Here is a 19659-nt window from a genome sequence, read left to right as displayed (position 1 = left end):
AAACAAAGAGAGTAACCCACAAATGGACTTTCTTACAAAACACATCAAGGAAACAAGGCAGACTCTCCCTCCTTCTCCTTCCTCGGGAAACCAAGCAGACACAGCGATGTTTTCTACCGAACTAACCTGCATTGCGTGTGTGTTTTGCAGGTTCTGGAGTGCGTCCTTCAGGTTCTGGACTTGGTTCTTCAGCTGCTGTTTGTCCTCAAAACTCTTCTCCAGCTCTGCCTCCCGCTGTTTTAAATCATCCCTCATTTTTAATAGTTGCTGCCAAAAAAAAAAAAAAAGGGGGGAGAACAGTAAGCCCATAATGCCACTGTGAACTAACTAAACGTGACAACGCCAACCCTGAACTCCAACTGAGGAATAATCGGCCATTTGTTTTATTAACACTCAGCATGTAATCCCAACACCGGTAATTAGAACCTGAGCTTAAAATAAAAAGGCAATTAGACACTGATTTGAATTATGTCTCCAGTTAACAGAGAGAAAACAATTGCATCATATTCTCTCTTACTCTTTTTCTATTCAGTCTGTCCAAGGGGAGTAATTTGCCAAATCCTTTGCTTGTAAACAATCAAAAATTACATGACAATGTAATGACAAGAGGAAACAACCATTTGGGGTGGCACGAGAGCTTTGAGAAAGCTTTGATAGCCAACGACCACATTTATCACCAAGTTGTCCTCTGAAGTTTCCTGCTGATTGCAGATGAAACAATTCTCGTGCTGCTTTCAACAGACGGTCCATGAGATGCGGGGGGTCTTTACAGAGAAGAATTTTCATCTGCAAAGCTCGACATTAAGTGCTCTCGTATTGTGGGTACTGTAATTCGCAAAAGAGCCAACAGGTTGCCAGTGCATGCTGATAATATTTAATTGCAATTTGTTTGTCTGCGTGATACAACATGTGGGTCCTGGCAAAGAAGGGTATCCAATTTCACTTTCCTCCAGTTCATTTAATCCATTCACCTAATCTTTTCATAAACACATCACGAGAGATGTAAGCTGGAGAGGCAATTAGTAAGCAGGCAAAAGTAAACAGCAGGGCCTTAATTGATCCCCTTCTTCTAAACATGAATCGATCATAATTTCTATTACCTGTGGCAGCCAGATGAGTGAGGACACTTGACAAATGCCAGAAAGAGCCAATTTAATTCTTTGGTATTTAAGAGGGAGATTTAAGGGTTCTAACATTATAACGTATTTTTCTAATATTTCTTTAATGTCAGAATTTGAATTAAATGTTGGTGGGCCGTAAAAACACCAGCGATACTGACAGAAATAAGGACTTAATCGTTCTGTCCTGTAACAAATATGCTGTAAATAATCCAAACCAAACACAGCCACACCAACCACTGGGATGGTTTATTTTGGAAATGCAACATCAAGAAGCCAACATACTGATGATATTCAAGGCACATTTTCAGAGAAAACAAAAACGCCCATAGTTGTAATTATCTTTCTTTGAATAAACAATCTGAAATTGTTTTAATAGCCTTGGGTTTCCACCAAGAAATATGTGTGCCGTGTTCAAATGACACACACCCATCCAATCCCAAGTAAAAACCATCACACCTGCAAATAACCTGTCCTTTAACAACAGCACACCTTAAATTTTGAGATTGTAGCAGCTCCACAGAAAAGGCAAACAGTTGCTCCACACAGCTGCACATTTCTACTTGTTCCCACAGAGCACTCTGGATGATTTTTCATCTCCCAAGGAAAATCCAAAGGAAAATTCAATGGGTTAACCTGTGCAAACAACCTGGTGCACAACAGCATCAAAAAGGAGACTGAATGTGAATGTGCGTGTATTGTAGCGGATACCTTCTGCATGCCTTGCAGAGCCTGCTGCAGGAAGCTGAGCTGCTGAGAGTGTGTGTTGTCCTCCTCGCTCCTGATTGGTTGATTCTTGCCTTGCTCCTGCTTGAGCAGCTCCACCTCGTTCCTGTAGGCGTCGAGCTGGCAGCGCAGGGAGTCATTCTCCTCCTTCAAGGCCTCTGCTTGGGAAACACCTACAGGTTTATACACAAAAAATGTTCAACGTTCAAATAAATAAACAATCCATCAAAGCTCTTGCAAGGTGACATTTGTGATCCTTGCTGACGGAAGGCAGAGAAATATTGCGGTGCATCTTAACAATCAAAGCCCAAGGGCGAAGGAGTGGAGATGTTTTAAGAAATTTTTTTTCATGAAAATCTACAGCCTTCTTGACAGACACATCCTTTTCACAGATGTCTGATAAATACATCTCTGTCCATGCCTGCACAAGTATTTTAGGAAAAGATCTTAACCTGGGTTCAAATATTAAATATTTTTCTTAACAGCAAACATTTAGTGAAAAATCCTTAGGTTTCATTTATTAAAAGTTAAAGTCTCAACAACTCACGTAGATCAGCTTCATCAGGCCTGTGTGTGTCTGGTTTGATCTGAACGATAGAGTTGCAAAGTGGGAAGAGCCACTTTGGGTTCTCCTGATTCGACATATTTAAGCTCAAATTCAGTTCTCTCAAAGACAGCCTCAAGTAATACACTCATTTCTACAGGCCGAATGGGAGAGATATTCTCTCGGTGCCAAAAACCACCTTTGATGAAAAGTCAGAGGTAGAAGCTTGTACACATAAAACCTTCAAGGGAGAATAAAGGTCTTATTCATGCCGAATCAGATGTTGCGGCGAAAAGGACAGTCTTTCCATTCATTTTAAGTGTGGATAGTGCATTTAGGCTGAGGCTGAGTAGGCCGCGAGGGGTTTCAGACAAAAAAAGAAAAAAAAAATGCAGTGTCTTTGCAAAAAGTCGAGATAGACTAAATTTTTGGAAAAGCGCGACCTGCTGTCTCTCTGTGGGGGCCAATCATGTAACTCAGCAATCAGCCCGGCGGGTCAACAGTACTGTCATTCAGGTCATGTACAATTCACTCCAAGTTTTCTATCATGCTACTTGGCCTGTTTAAATTACGTGACTCTCATGTGATGGGTGTTCAGATAACTGAAAATGCAATCATCAGCTTCAATCAATTTATTTGTGGATTCTGGGTCAATTTTGGATTAGTTCACACCTACGGTGCCAAGAATTCAGATTCAGCGACTAAGCTTCCAAAGGATAAAAAGGACTGCAGCACACAGACTGACTGGCAGTCTTAACTGCACACAGAAGTTAGCTTCTTCCATATAGCAACAGTGGCTATTATTTACGATCGTCTGTCATGTCAAAATAAATGTCACCAGATCTCATTTCCAATGTTACCATACCGTACAATGGTTCCACTCATTTCAAAACAGTAAAATCATCACTTGAAAAATAAGCTGATTGAGAGGGTTAAAAATCTCAGGCTACAATGGCATCAGGCGATCGGGAAATAATTCTGATATTCACTCAATGCCTGATAATCAAAGTCCTCCATTACACTTACATAGACTACTGAAAGCTCTGTCCATTTGTTCAATACCTTTCAACTGGACACTCGACCTGACCTATTGAGCGAAGAGAGGAGACAGTGGGAGTTGTTATTATACGAGACCTTCTCGGCTCCAAAGATGTCCAGTATTATAAACTCTGTTCTTTTCCTGTGAGCCTTGAGGGGAAGCTCTTTGGGAAATTGTAATACAGTGACTGGACGAGGGAGATAAGCCCATCCTGTGTGCTCGAGAAAGTGTGTGTCTGTGTGCGTGCGTGCGTGCGCATCAGTGTGTGTCTGGTTAGGTTTTGTGTGGGTGTTCATGGGTGCTGCCTGCAGTCTATCATGGAGGACCATCGGCAGTGTTAATGAACTCTCGCTGGGTGAGCGTGTCCATGCCGCGTTAGTGTACTTTTTTCCCAGCAAAACGAAGGTTTGAGGTGAGAAGAGTATTGATCTGAGAGTCTCATCAACTTGGTGTGAGGAGATGTCAACCACTTGGCCAGATTCTGAGCAATTCCCCTCCTGTTACATAACAGGCAACGCTATCGACCTGCAGATATGCACAAGCGTGCATGAGCGCACACAAAGACACCTACAGGCACTGGTGTTGCTTTGTATTCCGTTCATGACTCAGACGCAGAGCATTGATTCACTTTTTAAGAGGCTGCAGTCATAACGCAGGTGTTTTCAGCAGTGCTGGCTGACGTGGAGATAGGCCCCTTTGCTTAAAGGTTAGCGAGTAAAAGGGGGGTGTAAAGTCAGCCTGTGAACACAAATAAAAAGTGCCACATTAACACCTGTCACCCCAGCCAATCCTGTTGCATCGATGGAAATGACAGGTTTTTGACAGCAACGCTAATTACTGATAACTAAACAGCAAGGTTGCAAAAGAGAAGTGGCTGAGCTGACAACTGCATTTACATACATTTGCATGCTGATTAGAGAAGCTGTCATATTAGCAAATGGCCGAGATCAGAACGATTAAAAGACATGAAGAAAGAGAGTGAAGTGAGCACTATAACACACAGAGGAACAATACACAGGATGAGAAGTGACCTTGCATGTGGTGGTTATGGTTACATTCATGTTCCCCTGGCGACTACTCCCGACTTATGGGTTATCGTAATGGGAGTAGAGAGATTAGCAGCATGTTAGTTTTTGTTGCTTCAGCAAACACAAAGAGACTCATTTGAGGGAAAAACAGAGAATCATGGCACTTCAGTGGTACCCGATCTGGGATTAGATGGCAGCTGACTGGATAGACTCTCACACACACACTGCTTGTACAAAGTTGTCTACATTCACAAGGGTGGACTGAGGTGGATGTAATAGCCGTGTTCATCTTCAACTCAGTAAAGCGTGCGTGGTGTCAGCATCTTGATGTACTCCGAATGTGTTTTTCTTATTCATGGAGAGTTGTAAGATGCTTGGGGAATGATTACTGTCACTTCAGTCAAACACAGCTGTCTCCCCCAGACGTTCAACAGTCTCTGTGCTCATCCTCTGGAGACCTTGATCAGCTTATGGCCTGTCACACTGACAGAAATGTTGAACTGTGAATATGTGCGTGCATATGCATACCTGAGTCGTCAGAGTCCTTGCTGTCAGGGGTGTCCTCCATGTCATCATCAGACATCTCCATCTCCTCTTCTCGCCTGATGCCCATCAGTTGCTCGCTGTGCATGTTTCTAATCTCCTGCAAAACATAACCAAAAGAGGGCCTGTCAGAGCGGCAAAGACTCACGGGTGATGCACGTTTCAGCAGGTGCTAGAAGGAGAGAGATCATCAGTGAGGCACCTCTTTGATTTCAGCGCTAATGGTAAGCATTAACGCCAAGGGAAACTTGGAACAGATCAGCACAGAACAAAGGAGTGTAGATGAATAAAGATGGAAATCATGGTCTCAGAGCTGCAAGTCCTCTGGCACAGTGAAGAGGGCAGGTGCTCGCACAAATATAACCAGACCTCACAGTTTTGTACTTGGAGAAAACACCACGTTCAAAGATGTCAAAGCACCGATTTAATACAACAAAGCATGAAGTTGTCTTACTGGATTGACTGTCAGTTAGACCAAAGATTCCAGGTGTGTGTCAAAAGAAAAGAAAAACTGACAACAAAATCTCTGTAATACATTCCACGCCTGGACCAAAGCACGATGACACCGTCGCCGAAAATTTGTGCGTGCACTGGGTTTTAAACACCATTCAGCTTTAATTCCCTGCTGTGAGCAGATGTTTGAGCTGCATTAGTGCAGAATGTCTCTGTTTGAAAGAAGAGCTCTAATGCTAATGGAGCAGAAAAAGAAGGAAGGCACAGCTAACTTGACTGACCGATTAGCCTTTTACACTCACGGGGTTGAAGGTTACCGAAAAATGCCCAAGTAATGGAAGTAGACCGTGAACACTGAGGTCAGGGTCAGACATGCATGTCAATGTGACAAAAAATAAAACAAATTGACTTTTTTTGTGTTTTGCGCTCTGACGGGCTGATGCGACTTCAGACAAATGTGTCTCATACACTCAGGAAATTGACAAAATCGCTGTGTCTTTGTGGAATGAAGTTGCATAAACCAATTTGTTTAAATCATCAAATATGAGATTTATGCTGCATCACAGCAGATGCTTAAGAGCCCATTTCTCTCACCTTTAGTAACCCATCACATCCTTGATAATGTCTTCTACTACCCATAAATTATTTTACACGCAACTATGCACACAAGGGTACCTGAATAGTTACAAGTAAAACCAACACATTTAACACATTGAAGAACTGATGGAAAGTGTGCTCACTTTTCGATTGCATGTATACATGAGCATATATACAAACAACACCAGTGGACAGAGGGATGAGTGCTCTATCAATGACAAATTCAAAACAACAGGCTGAAAATTCCCCTAAAAGCTAAATGGAACAAAAAAGCTGCCCAGGAGTGAATAAACTTACAACCATCTGTCAGCTGACATTATCAGCCTGAGCCCATGGCAGAGGTCAAACAGGTAGTCCACACAAAGCACATGCAGGCACACAACCATCTGCTGTGTGTGGAGCACACTGTGCGCGCACACACACAAACACACACACACAAGACATAAAAACACTGATAGAAGGAGGCAGCTGTTGTCTGATGCTACCAGGGAGCTGCAGCTACTCAACACTGATGCTCGTTCCTCCATGTTTCACCTCCTGGGCCCAAGAGTCACACTGAATATATGACTGAGAGTGAAACCGGCTGCCTATTTGATGATAAACTACCCCTGGGCAACTGCACTTACTTACGTATGCTCTTTATACTGGCCAAAGGCTGCCAGTCCTATACATGGCAGCCTCTAAGGAAGGTCAGTATGATCAATGTGAAAATAAACCTCCATTAAACCACATTTTGGATTTTGAATCAAATCACTCTATGTAATGTAAAATAAAGAACAAGTTGTTCTGAATCTACCCCCACCTCTGCAGCTACATGTTGCTTTTTGACACTTTCAAATCATCATTTTGGTTCTCTGACCTTCACACAGAATGTATGGTTGCGTCTCACAGCACGTATTACACCCACATACAGTATATATCCCAAAGGCAACAGTTTACAGATGAGACAAGTAAGTACGCTCTACCAGCCAAGCGATAGACGACAGAGAGCTGAAGTAAACAAGTCGCTGTTGAAGAAATTTGAGCCAAGCCATGAGTACCAGATATCTTCCAAAGCTAAAGATAAGATAAGATGAGATAAGACTTTATTGATCCCCGGAGGGAAATTAAGTTGTTACAGCAGCAGAACAAATAACAAGACAGTGCACAATGTGCTACTGGAGTAGCATAAAAGCTAGAAACAGATAAGTAACAAATAAGCTAGAATTAAAACTAAAATAATAAAATAAAATAAAAATAAAAAAGGGGTATATACAGAATAACCATAAGGTATACAGATATGAGAAGGCAAACGAATATTGTTGTCAAGACAGGATCCAGACAGGAAGCTCATGTGTTTCTGTAACTGTTGGATGTACAGTTAGGCAACTGCTAACTGGTGTGCCAAGACAATCTGACAAGCCCAGGGTGCAGCAGGGTTATGTTTTCTCAGGGGTGATGGAGACTTCCTTGTATGTTTAAATCTTTAATGTAGCTTTCTACTTATAATGACTTTGATTTTGGCCACTTAGAGGCAGCTGTGAATACAAAGCTGGAATATCATTTCCCCAAGAAGCTGTTAGCAAACACTTGCTTATTACATCCAGCAGTTACAGAGCAGTAGGATTCATTTGGAGCAGTGTTTCAGGACACCTGATGAATTATCTCTGGTTTTTCCTTTTGACTCCTGAGGGAAATAACTGGCTCTTTAGATGGTGAACACTCCAGGATGTTCACCAACAAATTTTGTCTGCCTGTCATGCTTTTGTAGCGCTGCTGGAGATGATGCCGAGCATAGATAGTATCATAAGTGGACAGAGCTTCAGGGTCTAAAAAGTGAAGTGAATGCAGCGCAGCCTCAAACCAAAAAGAAAATATGAGAAACCGATCCTACTTCTCATTCGATTTATTATCTCGGTAAACAGTTTCCTAGCAAGTCTATTGTCTCAAATGCAAGTTTCAAGTCTTCTTCAGTAAGCATGATGTTAGCATTTTGTAAATTCCGGTCCTACTGAGAGTAAAATGGACAATAAAAAAGGGTATGCTTTAGGGCATAGTTCATAACCAAAACAATTAAGTTCTACTTTGTAAAATAAGATCAGTGATAGCAGGTGATTTATCTGTAGAGCTGCAGAGGAAGGGATAATTATGTGTAGGTTTACCACGATGAAAAACCTCTTTCCCTTACAAGAAGTCATTTGAGCCGTTATTAAAATGAAAATACTGATTATGGCAGCTGGGTGGCAAATAATTTTTACTGGGTTAATCAGTACTTTAGCTCTTTTCGCAAGTTTAATTTTTACCAGTTGAGTATATATTTTCCTACCGTGTATAAACTTGCAGAGAAATGCAGACTGAAGTTAGGCAAATAACGAAGCAAGAGCTTTGAGTCCAAATGACTTTATCTGTCTGTTCGTCTTTCGTCTGAGACACACGCACACGCGCGCACGCACACACACACACACTTAAAATACACTGAGTTTCAAGTCTATTCACGCAGGTATAATACAGTGTAAAGTAGCTGGAAGAGAAAAACTACAAAGAACGTTTGAACCAAGGATTTATTCAATGGATTTTTACAATGTTTTCTGAATGATGTTCTACATATTCTGCAGCAGAACATCCACCCACAGTGGTCTCTTTTACTTGCATCTATGGTCGTGTTGTACTCCCTGGTGTTTTCAGTGTGTATACAGCATTGTCATAAAAGAAGTCTGGGAAAGAATGGACAGATCCCTGAGGCCTGAAAAATACTGTGGTATCCAAATATCCAGCTTTTAATACTTCCTGCTACTGTGTATGTACACACAACGCAGTGAATCCCCAATGGGCAGATCCCTCAGGACAAAGGAGGTCTTTACTGACGTCACACAACCAAGCATGTAGTCAAGCAGTTAACACGCATCATCCAGCTTTTGATGTACTCACAGCTGTGTTATAGGACCTTGAAAGAAACGACTATAAGCACGGTAAGTACTAAGACATGGTTGTTGTCAGGATGGGCAGTTTCACTCTTTTCATGATTCTGCAGCAAATCTGAACATTAGAGCAACAATTTTACTTGGTAACACCTACCTTTAAGGAGATGTTTTTGTGCAGGTTGACTGCTGCTCCTGCTGTGTGATATTCTGTATCTTGTTGTATGTATGTGCAGTCTAATGTTACATCTTTAATTGATTGCTTTTCACACTGAGGTTCAGAGAAACTTACCAATCGGATATGATCATATATGTTCCATTAGACCCGGGGCTACACCACACTCCAGACCCTCCATTACATACAACGCATCATCATGCTAATTACTGCTCCATTTCACAAAGAGTAAAAATGGAGAGCAGGTAGTACATGGAGAAAAGAAAAAGAAAGCTTTTTGATCTTAAACTTTCAGCTTTTTTTTTTGAGCTTTTATGTCTCAAGATGTTCCATCTTAATTAGCAATTATAATACTAAAAATCTTAAAATTTGTTGTTTCAGGGGGGAAAGGCTTGTACAGGTTTACCTGTGTCCTGGGCACCCTTGAGGTGGGGAAAACTCACCCAGCAGCTTGTATCAAGGGGGAGGCAGTGATGGCAGGGAGGGGAAGTTTGTATGTGTTTCACACTGGTTGGAGTGAGAAGGCACCTCTTCTACACCCTGGCTTCATTCAAAGTACTTACTGTAACAAGCAGTCTGCTTTTTTTGACCTCATTTGTTCTTTACTTGTTGAAATTTCATTTAGCATGTCGTCATTAATCTAAGCATTATAACTATCAACAGAAAAATAAAGAACTTTACAATGAGTAAAGAGGGAGTCAGGCATTGAACAAAATGGGATGAAATCAGATTTTCCAGAAATCACGTAAACAAGACAATGAAATCAAACAGTACTAACCTCTGCTTGTTTGCGCCACATGTCCAAGTTCTTGCGCTGAGCTTTGGAGAAATGGTCCCATGCCTTTTGTTTGGAGGCAGCTTGGAATACAGACACAATCTGTTCAACTGTGGCGGGATGCAGGGAAGGACCAGAGACCATCCAGAGTCAGAGGGAGAAAGAAAGACAGAGGGCAGGTGGGAAGGAGCAGAGGAGTGAGAAAGTGGAGTCAACTAAGGATGTAAAGAACTGTGTGAGTGTGTGTGTGTGTGTGTGTGTGTGTGCGTTTGTGTGTGTGTGTGTGTGTAAGCATGTGATCTACTTACCAGCTGATGCCAGTGCATCATCTTGTAGGTAATCAGATTGTTCCCACACAAAACTTAAATAAATCACAAAATTTTCCGATATACTTAAATTCTATATGATATGTAGTTTATATAAGAAAAGCCTTTTATACTATTAATACTGATGAAAATCTCATCTATCAGACAGATTGCCATGAAACTTTGTACAGACGTGAATTGCTCTCAAAAGATGACGTTGAAGATCCTCTAATTTTCCCTCTCGTGGCACCATGAAGCTGACGTGAGTAAAATGTCTTGGTAACTGATTTGCCTTAAAATTTGGTACAGATATTTATGCTTTCTCAGGATAAACAGGAACCGTAGTGACTTTTAAACATTTAAACACAGTCAATGGCAGCAAATGTTAGCGTGCTAAGATGCTAAAATATGAGTGTAAACGTGGCAAATATTCCACCTGAGCAACATGAGCATGTTGATAAAGATAAATGCAGGCTCACAGAGTGGATAACATGGCTGTAGTCTCTTTGTCTTGTTTAATATACGTCTAACAACGGAAATTTTGCTAATTAACTGAAAGCTGCCACAAATAGCCCACTTAAAGTGTGCCATTGCTGGCCACTGTATGGCTTCACCACAGCAGTAAGCTGTTACAAATTTTGCCCAAGGACACCTTGTTAAAGTAGCACAGCTCCTGATTTATTTTTCCTATGCAGAGTCCTTTTAATAGGAGCCACCGTAAGCTTTAAGCTTCTGGAGTTAACTTGCAAAATGGCAGTGCAGAGACCTGACCAAGAACTGAGCCGAGCAAGCTTCAAGGAATCTCGTTAAGGCCAGGACTTTAACTCTCCCTACTCGTCTTACATGTGATGCGTATGACTGCATTGTGTTGATATATCCATTCAACTTACAGCTCTCTATCTGTTTTCATGTGGGTGGTTATGGAGTAGTGTATGGGTCGATCCCAGTGGTCCTAATGTAAACAGTCAATTTGACCACCAGCTCAGTGTGTATGTGTGTGTGTGTGTATGTGTTTGCAGAGTGTTGAGGAAGAGACAATGCAGGCATTAATAGTGTCTTCCCAGAAGCCAGTAATTTGGTGGAACAGATCAATGGTGAAGTTGGAGAAGACAGACAGCCCTGTAAATTCATATTGTCTCTCTCTCCCTCGCTATCTGAACACATACACAGACATATGCACGGTAGAAGGCGGTAGAAACTCTTCACACTGAACTCAGTAGGTTACCTTTAGAAAAAGGGCTGTTGTTTCCGAAAGGGCAAGATGCTTTTGAGCCTTTGAAATGTATTTCTTTCAATGCTTTGAGCACTGCAAATGAAATTCCCTAAACCTTTATTGTACGGGTGCAGCAGCCGAAGATTGAGAATCCAATATCTTAAAACATAAAACGAAAACTATCTGCATGGCTAGACAACACTAGGGATTAAGTGACAATAGGTTTTTTTTGTGGCTTGGGTGAACTGACCTTTAAGGTGACATATTCCATCAGATCAGACTGATGCAGATGGCAACTAAATGCACTGAGAGACTGAAATTGTTTGGTATGAGTTGAATTTTTCCCAGGTGAAACCTCTATAACCGCCTCACAGGAGATCACTCTCAGTGTTATCGTTAATATGGCCAGCAGTTCACCAAGAGGAAGGCAAAGTCATGAATACAGAAATGTTTGTATGGACTGAGATGATGGAGGATGGCTAACACAAGCACAGCTGAGCGTCTCTCCACACACCCACACCCACACACACCTCCTTTGGGTTGATGTTTACATTCTATTTAACACACATGTAGTGGAATATGTGGAGAAAAAGTGCCGCGGGCGGTGGTGTAAACCAGCAGCTGCACAACCAAAGCAGTCAAAGGTGCCTTTGGCCTTTCGTCAACTGAAATGAGTGGCATGTTTGTATTCATGCAATGAATGTGTTGGGCTACTTACTACTTTCATCTGAAGGCAACTTCAGTAATATTCCAGTGCAGTCACTGGTACTTGTCTTATTTTTTCTTGTTTTAAATATTTGTCTCAGACGGAATAAAAAAACAAGTAGGGCACTGACTGTCTGGGACAGCGTGACAAACGAAATCAAACTTACCTTAAGGCCGTCGTTCTGAAAACAAACTGGCATGAAACAAGACGACTTCTATGATCCTATAATCTTTATATCCTCTATATGTACTCAATTTACAATACTGTGTACACATGCTTTGTGTGTCGATTAATGAAGGACTGTGAACAACAGTATACTTACTTATTTGCAACATTAAGTTTTTAAATTCAGGCACAAAAGATTTTGTCTTAAGTTGTGAATGACTGGCTGTATACTGCCCTCCATTCTACAGTATGGTTATGTTATGTTTCTAATCCTATAATAAGGAAAGATATTTATCCTCCTCTTGTACACACACACATACTGCACAACAAGGAGTGTGAGAAACATGTTATAGTAATTAACTTTAAATGAGTTACTCTCTCGCCGCTGTGACTGATCCTGGACCAATCTTTGGGCTTGACACAAAAACGATGATATACTGTTGTACAACAGTATACGCAATATAAATCGTCATCCAAGTCTGTAGTGTGTGTGGTTGAGAACACGAGACTCACATTGAGCCACTATGCCGGCCAGAGCGGTCTTGAACTTGTCTTTGGCCTCTTCCATCTCCTTCTCGTGCTGACTCTTCTCGCCCGTCAGCCGGCGGATGTGGCCGTTGGAGGACTGGATCATGGAGTAGAAGTTGTTGGCATTCCTGCGGTTGACTTCACCTCGTTCCAGCCAGGTCAAGAGCACACGCACTGCTTCAGGAAACTTGCCGTCGTCTGGCCAAGAGGTGGACACAAAGAAAGGGGGGGTCAGATTCTAAAACACCCAATCCAAGGACACTAGTGGTGATGAGATCAACAGCTGGCAAACCAAAGCAAAAAGCCTGAATAACCTTGTAAAAGGAAACACTATAATTATAAACCACGTGAGACAAGTTAGTAACGTGTGCCCTGATGCCTGGTCTCTGGCAGTTATTCGCAATAATATAAAAGGCAAATACAGGCAACTTTACATAAATGTATTTTTATTTTGCTGAGTGAAAAGTAGGCAAAAGTCAGGGTTTATGTGAGGACCTTGACAAGATTAGCAGCATGGTAAACTGAAGAGAACAAGGACAGGAGAACAAAACAAAGCTCTGTGCTTCTGGATCAAAGGAAAAAAAACAGAACTGTACACATGACACACTGTCATATTATTCAACATAACTTCACAGACTACAATGAAACATGGAGGAAGAAGTGAAAAGACAGAATTAAACCCCAGTGGAGATGGTCTGAGGAAAAAAGTTGAGCTTCTTCTCATCAATAGGATGAATTAGGTTTGGGGTATAGCAATACAAACGGTATTAAAACATGCTACAGGATGTGTGTTTTCACGGCAGTGTTCAGAAACAAATCCATGGCTACAACATCACCGTGTTCGAGTTCTTCACACAAGTGCCATGAAAAGCAGAGCTGAAAAAGACAATGGCAGACTGCAGAGAGACAGAAAGTCACAGCCATTTTGTCAATGTGCAACTGTGACTGAGACCCGAAAGTGTCATTGCTCATTATTGGAACAAGTTTATTCAGCGTAAAGCTCGACCAAAAGCAGGGAAGAGAAAACAGAAAGGACAGTCAAACAACAGCGTGCAGAGAGGAGAGCAGATGAAAAATTAAGGACAAGATAAGAGGGAGAAGCATGTGCTGACGGGAGAGCAAACCAATATTTTTCACTGTTTAACAGCCTTTGTGTAACATCGTTGAAAACAAATTCTCTCAATTTATCAGAACATTAGAGAAACTGCTTTGTCAGTTGTGCCAGCTGGAGTTTAGGACCGCTTCTTTAATGCCTTGGAGTACATTAGAATCCCCCTACATTCGTAACGTGTCTGCTTGTCATGACTGGATCCATTTTTACTTGTGTCTGCTAACAAATGATGTGACTGAATTAGAATTTCTGCTATTCTCAAAACACAGTTGGGCTAATTAAAGTAAATCATTTTAATACACATGTCAAGGCCAGGTTCTGTTTCTTATGTTTGTGCTACCACAGCATGCTCATGCTTTATTGTGTATGTTTTACATTGTGCCATGTCTACCAACCTTTGATCTTTTCTCCCAGCTGGCTGCATTCGTGCTCCGAGTAGTGGACAATGGGAGGTGGGGACGGCGGTCGGAGGCGTTCCTCCTCCATCTTACGCCGGTGCCTCTCCTCTCTGGCCATCATGCGCTGGCGACACTCCCACTCGTAGAGGTCGTCTCTGGCCTGGGCGAAGTCCACATGCAGACGGCCAGTGTCTTTTTTGTCTGTGCTGGAGCCCAGGCGGACACGATAACCTATGGGAGACCAAACCACAGGAAAAGAGGAAAAGGAAGTGAAAAAAAGCAAATATGATGGGAAAAGCAGGCAGGCAAATGTGGAACTTCAAATTAAAATTAAGTTCAATACTTTGATCCAGACTGAAATATCTTAGCAGTGACTGGATAGACTGAAATGAGATTCGGGACTGACAATTAGGATCTCCAGATGATTAATCCTACTGATTTTGGTGATCCCCGACTTTTCATGTAGTGCAGGTTTAAAACTAATTACATTCTCTTTAGCAAATGTTAGCATGCTCATGTGTCAAATTAAAATTATGAACACGATGAATGTTTACACACTTGCTTAGCATCTGCATTATGGAATTATCTGCACGATCATTGTGAGCGAGTTTGCATACCGATGCTAACATCTGGCTCAAAGCATCGCTGTGCCGAACTACGGTCTCACAGAGATGATGACAGTCAATAGAGAGAAGAGAGTGATGTGTGACAAAAGGTCTCCAGTGGGATTCACACTAACAGATCCTCATTTCCTCTAATTTTTGACAGCTGTCCACCTCACACTTCCTACTCACATCTGGCAGCTCTCTTTTATGAAACAATGCTCAGTGAGCTCATTTTTCAGTGATTTTATAAAAGTACTATACAATAATCACTAAAGTATTACACCTTCTGGAAAATGAAAACAGTACAGCAGAACCAGGGGTACTGCGCATCTTTTTAATGTAAATAAATAACGCGGCTGCAGGTGTGGATGAATCACCTGAACAGCAACAGAGGAAAAAGTAGCAAGAAACTGGAAAGGGGTACACATATGGGCTTTACTCTGTATGCTGCACAGTTTCCTTCTGGGCTAACTGCAAGTCACTTTCCATCACCTTCCACAAAAAGAATTTAGACCACTTAACAGATAATAAAGGCTGAGCAAGCTCTTCACTGGAGCCTGCCTTACTAGTACCTCTCTCTCTTTAAACCCATCATTAGCTTTGTTGCTTGCTGGATCCTGTCATTTCATTGTATATACTGTAGCTGTAGGCTTTTGTGTTTGAGTACAGAAGGACTGCATTGTTTGTCAATACATGTGAGAGACTTAGGGAGGCCAATTACTTCTCTAGTGGCACCGAAAGACCACAATATCCCTAATTACCTCACTACTTCTTATCCTTGTGCTCTCCTCCTTACTCAATTTTCATTAATGGCCGGTTGTGGAGCTGAAGTGGAATCATGCCCGTTTTATGATTTAATTGGTTGAAATGATCAGAGAGTGTTTGGATAAGTGTGTGTGTGTGTGTGTGTGTGTGTGTGTAGTCTAGCCGGACAAAGTAATGATGCCCAGTGCGATTCACAGTGAGGCCTAACACTCTCAACAAAGGAGACGGCGGGTGGGAGTTGATACTGGTACAAACTTGAAAAGAAACGCGTGTGAGTTCGGAGATTTTCTACTTCATTTCGCTTTCGCCGCTTTTTCATGAGGAGATCTCAGTGTGCGGGGGCTGATGGCTACTGTGTTTGCACAGCGTGTGCATGTATATAAATGTGTGCGTGCGTGTGTCTGTGTGTGTGGTGGGTATTATTTATGGGAAAACTACACGGGTCTGTCAATGGGGCTAATATATGGGCCTCGGCTCCAATATCTCACGGTAAGAAAAGAGGCAGACAAAATCACAGAATCTTTCATTCAAACTAACTGTCTCTCTCTCTCTCTCTCAATCACACACACACACACACATTTGGAACACACATTTAATATTGCTGAGACTTCTGCTGCTGAATTGGATGCTATTGGATTGAATTTTTTTTTTTTAAGTAGGAATATACAGATTTATGATGTCTGGGCTCTGGAAGGTGTTGTGAAAATGAAGATGAGAGGAAAAGATAAGCTGGTGTCACGTGGTAGGTAGAGATACTTAAAAAAAATAAATAAATAAGAAACATAAAAAAACCTAATGGTCATTTATATTCTAAAAGGTAGGCCAAAATAGTTGTGAAGAGCGAGAAACAACTGGTTCTGCGTGTTTTTCCCTACACTGAATTCATATTTCAAAATGTTCTTTTCATGATCTTAACATAGAAATGAGAGTATTGTGAATAATTTAATGATCAACAGGTTTGTGGTGCAGCCACCACTTTTAATTATTTACTTTTACTTACTGCTAAGTTTGACATGGTGGGCGGCTCTGAATAATACAACAACCATGAGCCCTGGCATCTGTTGCTATGGAGGAGGAGGCACAGATCAGAGCTCTAGCTATTCAAAATGTGACTTTATTTAAGCAACCACAGCTCCCTCTCACAGTTCGCAGAGCACGTAACACAATTTTAAACTCTCTGATTGGGTATTTCTTACCAAAATAATAGCCTGGGGAGTTTTTATGTATAAAAGCTTGTGACTTCATAAACAAGGAACCAGATATTATCTGATGCAGTTGTTCTTTTGTCAAGCTCCTGGCATGAAACTGTGAAAAATGGAAGGAAAAATGAATGGGAGTTTTTGCTTCCAGGGTCCTACTTCCCAACTCTATGAACTCAAATAAAAGCAGTACTGACACAAATATACTGAAACATTATACCAATAAGCACTTACTAAGAAAGAAGACGACTTACCAGACAAGAAGAGAGCCTTGTCCACCGTGAACTCGTCAGCAAATCTGATATGGCAGAAGTTTTTCTTGCTTTTGCGTATGGCGGTGATATCACCACACTGGCCGAAGACCTCCATGATGAGCTGCTCAGTAGCATTTTCTGGCAGACCGCCGACAAACACCGTCTTACACCCTGGAGGGCGGTCTCTGGTGGCTGGAGGGGGAAGGTCTGTTCAAAAGGAGCACAACAAAGGAGACAAAGTACAGTTAAGTTTGTGTCAACCGTTACGCGGTCAAAATATTAATGCGGGGATGAAAAATGAAAAGCTGAATGATGAAACTACGTGTACTTGCATTTATGCAGAGGATGTACAAACAAATGATTCAGATGTACCACAACACTGAAACTTGTAGATGCTGAGAATGAAATATGCTTTTTGATAAGCTGAACGCAATATGTCCAATGGCAAGAACATACTGTTTTGATCAAAATGCTGCTGAAGAACATTCTGGCAGACTAGAGGAGCAGGTCTGATTCCAAGTCTTTTATTTTCACTTAAAAAGAAATGTGTGCCTCTATGTATAGTCAGTAAAACCAAATAACAAAGTTATGCTATCTGAATACAGAAAGAAAAGAAACAGTTGCTCACTTGCAGCTCTAATCCAAAAATATATTGATTCAAAATGTCGCATTTGAATAGCAGTGACACCAACGGTTCCAACAAATAGCAAACGTCCAGGAGTTCATATTGCACAGGTGCATACCGGGCACACAAAAGTTAAAAATATAGATGAGAATATAATGAAACAGAAAGTTGTCCACACAAACAGAAAATAACTAAGCTTTCTAATGTATGATTTAAAAAAAAAAAAAAACATCCAGTGAGAGAGGCACACACAGAAACCGCCATGATGACGCATGAGATAGCTTCATAATGACTCAGGAAAACAGAATGCAAATACAAAATATCCAGAGGACATATATGTGGAATAAATCTCAAAAGAGACCTGAGGTTAAACGCCACATGCAGGCTGAGGAAAATAAGGTCCAGGTCACATCAACTTTTAATGAGGCAGAAGAAAAAATGATTAAAAAAAGCAGACAACATCGTGGAGCTTGATGCGAGTAGAATCCAATTAAGTCATGTTTAAAACAAAAAACTTATGACCTAAAAATGGTAAGGCTTAATGCATAAATAATAACTTGAAGCAATACGCTCAGATCATTTTTTTTGCTAAATAAATGTTAATATCAAACCATTCCATGCATGAAAATTAAATCCTTTTTGGGTATAAAGTGATTGCAAATCCTCTCATGTGGAAGGTCCCCTGCATTGCAGAAATCACTTATTCAACACAGATGAGTGTTGACTGATCTAATCTCCAATAGATCAGGCTCCTCATCCATGATGAATGTGATTAGCCGGGTCTATGAGGAGTGAAGCAGCTAATCAGTGGAACGCTGAGAACGCTGCATTTCTGGTCGTCTGTGAGAGAGACCCTGCAATCACAGATACTGATGCAGCCAAACCGGAGGATATCAATATTCTGGGAAGAACTGGGGTTGAACTTGGTTGGATATCTGAGGTGCATTATGGGGGCCCGGCTGATCAGCACAAAGAGGACTAATATCGTGAGGTCTTAAGTATGATGAAACGGACTTCAAGCTTGTCAGACTGAAAAATGGAGGTAAGCTTATGCGGCAAAATCTCTGGTGCTCAAAAGAGACTCAAAGCCTGTTGTGTTGTTCAACAGATCTTGCGTTTTGGTTCCCTTTTTTTTTTTTTTTAAGCCAAAACAGAAAACTCTTGCCAGGAGGCAAATTCTTATATTTTAAAATTATTGGAAAATATATACAACTTTGCTCATTCTCTCCAACCTCGAACTGGGGTGAAAAAAAAAAAGAGAGTGGTGTAATAAGAAAGGAAATCAAGATACAAACAGCTGATTTCTCTCTCAGAGTGGAGGGTGTCATTCTACATGATGAAGCAAGGAGCACAGCAGTCAGTATTGAGCCGATATAATGTTGTTCGGGCTCATATTAAAGATCCCTCTTAAAAAGACGATCACAAATAAACCAACCAAATGAAATACATATTTTACAAAAAGAAGAAAAAAAAAGTCTATGGGATGTCAAGCAGTGATAACACAATAATCCAAATCAGAGTTTTCTTCTGGCAAAAACTTTTATCGTCTCATAATCCCCCTGCTGTCAGAGCTCCTTGTACTCTAATACAGCAAACTGAAGTGTGGCAAGCCAGCACTGTCCCTCTCCACAGACAAACTCACACACAAACACACACACTCCCACAATATCACTGCTTACGCCTCCTGCTCCCTCCACCTTTTTTTTAAATGTGGTTTTTAAAGCAAATTGATGTAAGTTTCATTGCTTGACCTCTAGAGCTGCTGGATTAAACCAGTTTTGAGTTGACATGGACAGAAAAGGTAAAGGTGGTGCAGAAAAAGCTTGCTACAGCAAGAAACAGCTTTGTTGGCAGATGTAACAAAGAGCTCCAAAATAACTGACCTTTTCG

The 19659-nt window shown here is 41.2% G+C and overlaps 1 protein-coding gene across 6 annotated transcripts in view; it reads right to left on the bottom strand.

Annotated features, from left to right (window-relative positions):
- The window catches only part of LOC124068588 (ecto-NOX disulfide-thiol exchanger 2-like), a 148547-nt gene that overhangs the window by 11630 nt on the left and 117258 nt on the right, over positions 1-19659 (bottom strand). For 4 of the 6 annotated variants that reach the window (XM_046406961.1, XM_046406966.1, XM_046406962.1 and 1 more), the window contains 7 exons: positions 17145-17351; positions 14319-14552; positions 12798-13010; positions 9899-10005; positions 4984-5098; positions 1830-2017; positions 127-267 (listed from right to left, as the gene is read on the bottom strand). In XM_046406961.1, the coding sequence (XP_046262917.1) occupies positions 127-267; positions 1830-2017; positions 4984-5098; positions 9899-10005; positions 12798-13010; positions 14319-14552; positions 17145-17351 (1205 nt within the window). The remainder of the gene's footprint in view (positions 1-126; positions 268-1829; positions 2018-4983; positions 5099-9898; positions 10006-12797; positions 13011-14318; positions 14553-17144; positions 17352-19659) is intronic. The other 2 variants (XM_046406964.1, XM_046406965.1) reach the window with 2 other exon arrangements.

Source organism: Scatophagus argus, chromosome 12 (genome assembly GCF_020382885.2).
Source record: "Scatophagus argus isolate fScaArg1 chromosome 12, fScaArg1.pri, whole genome shotgun sequence".
Taxonomy (NCBI): Eukaryota; Metazoa; Chordata; class Actinopteri; family Scatophagidae; genus Scatophagus; species Scatophagus argus.
This window is presented reverse-complemented; position numbering and strand designations above follow the sequence as displayed.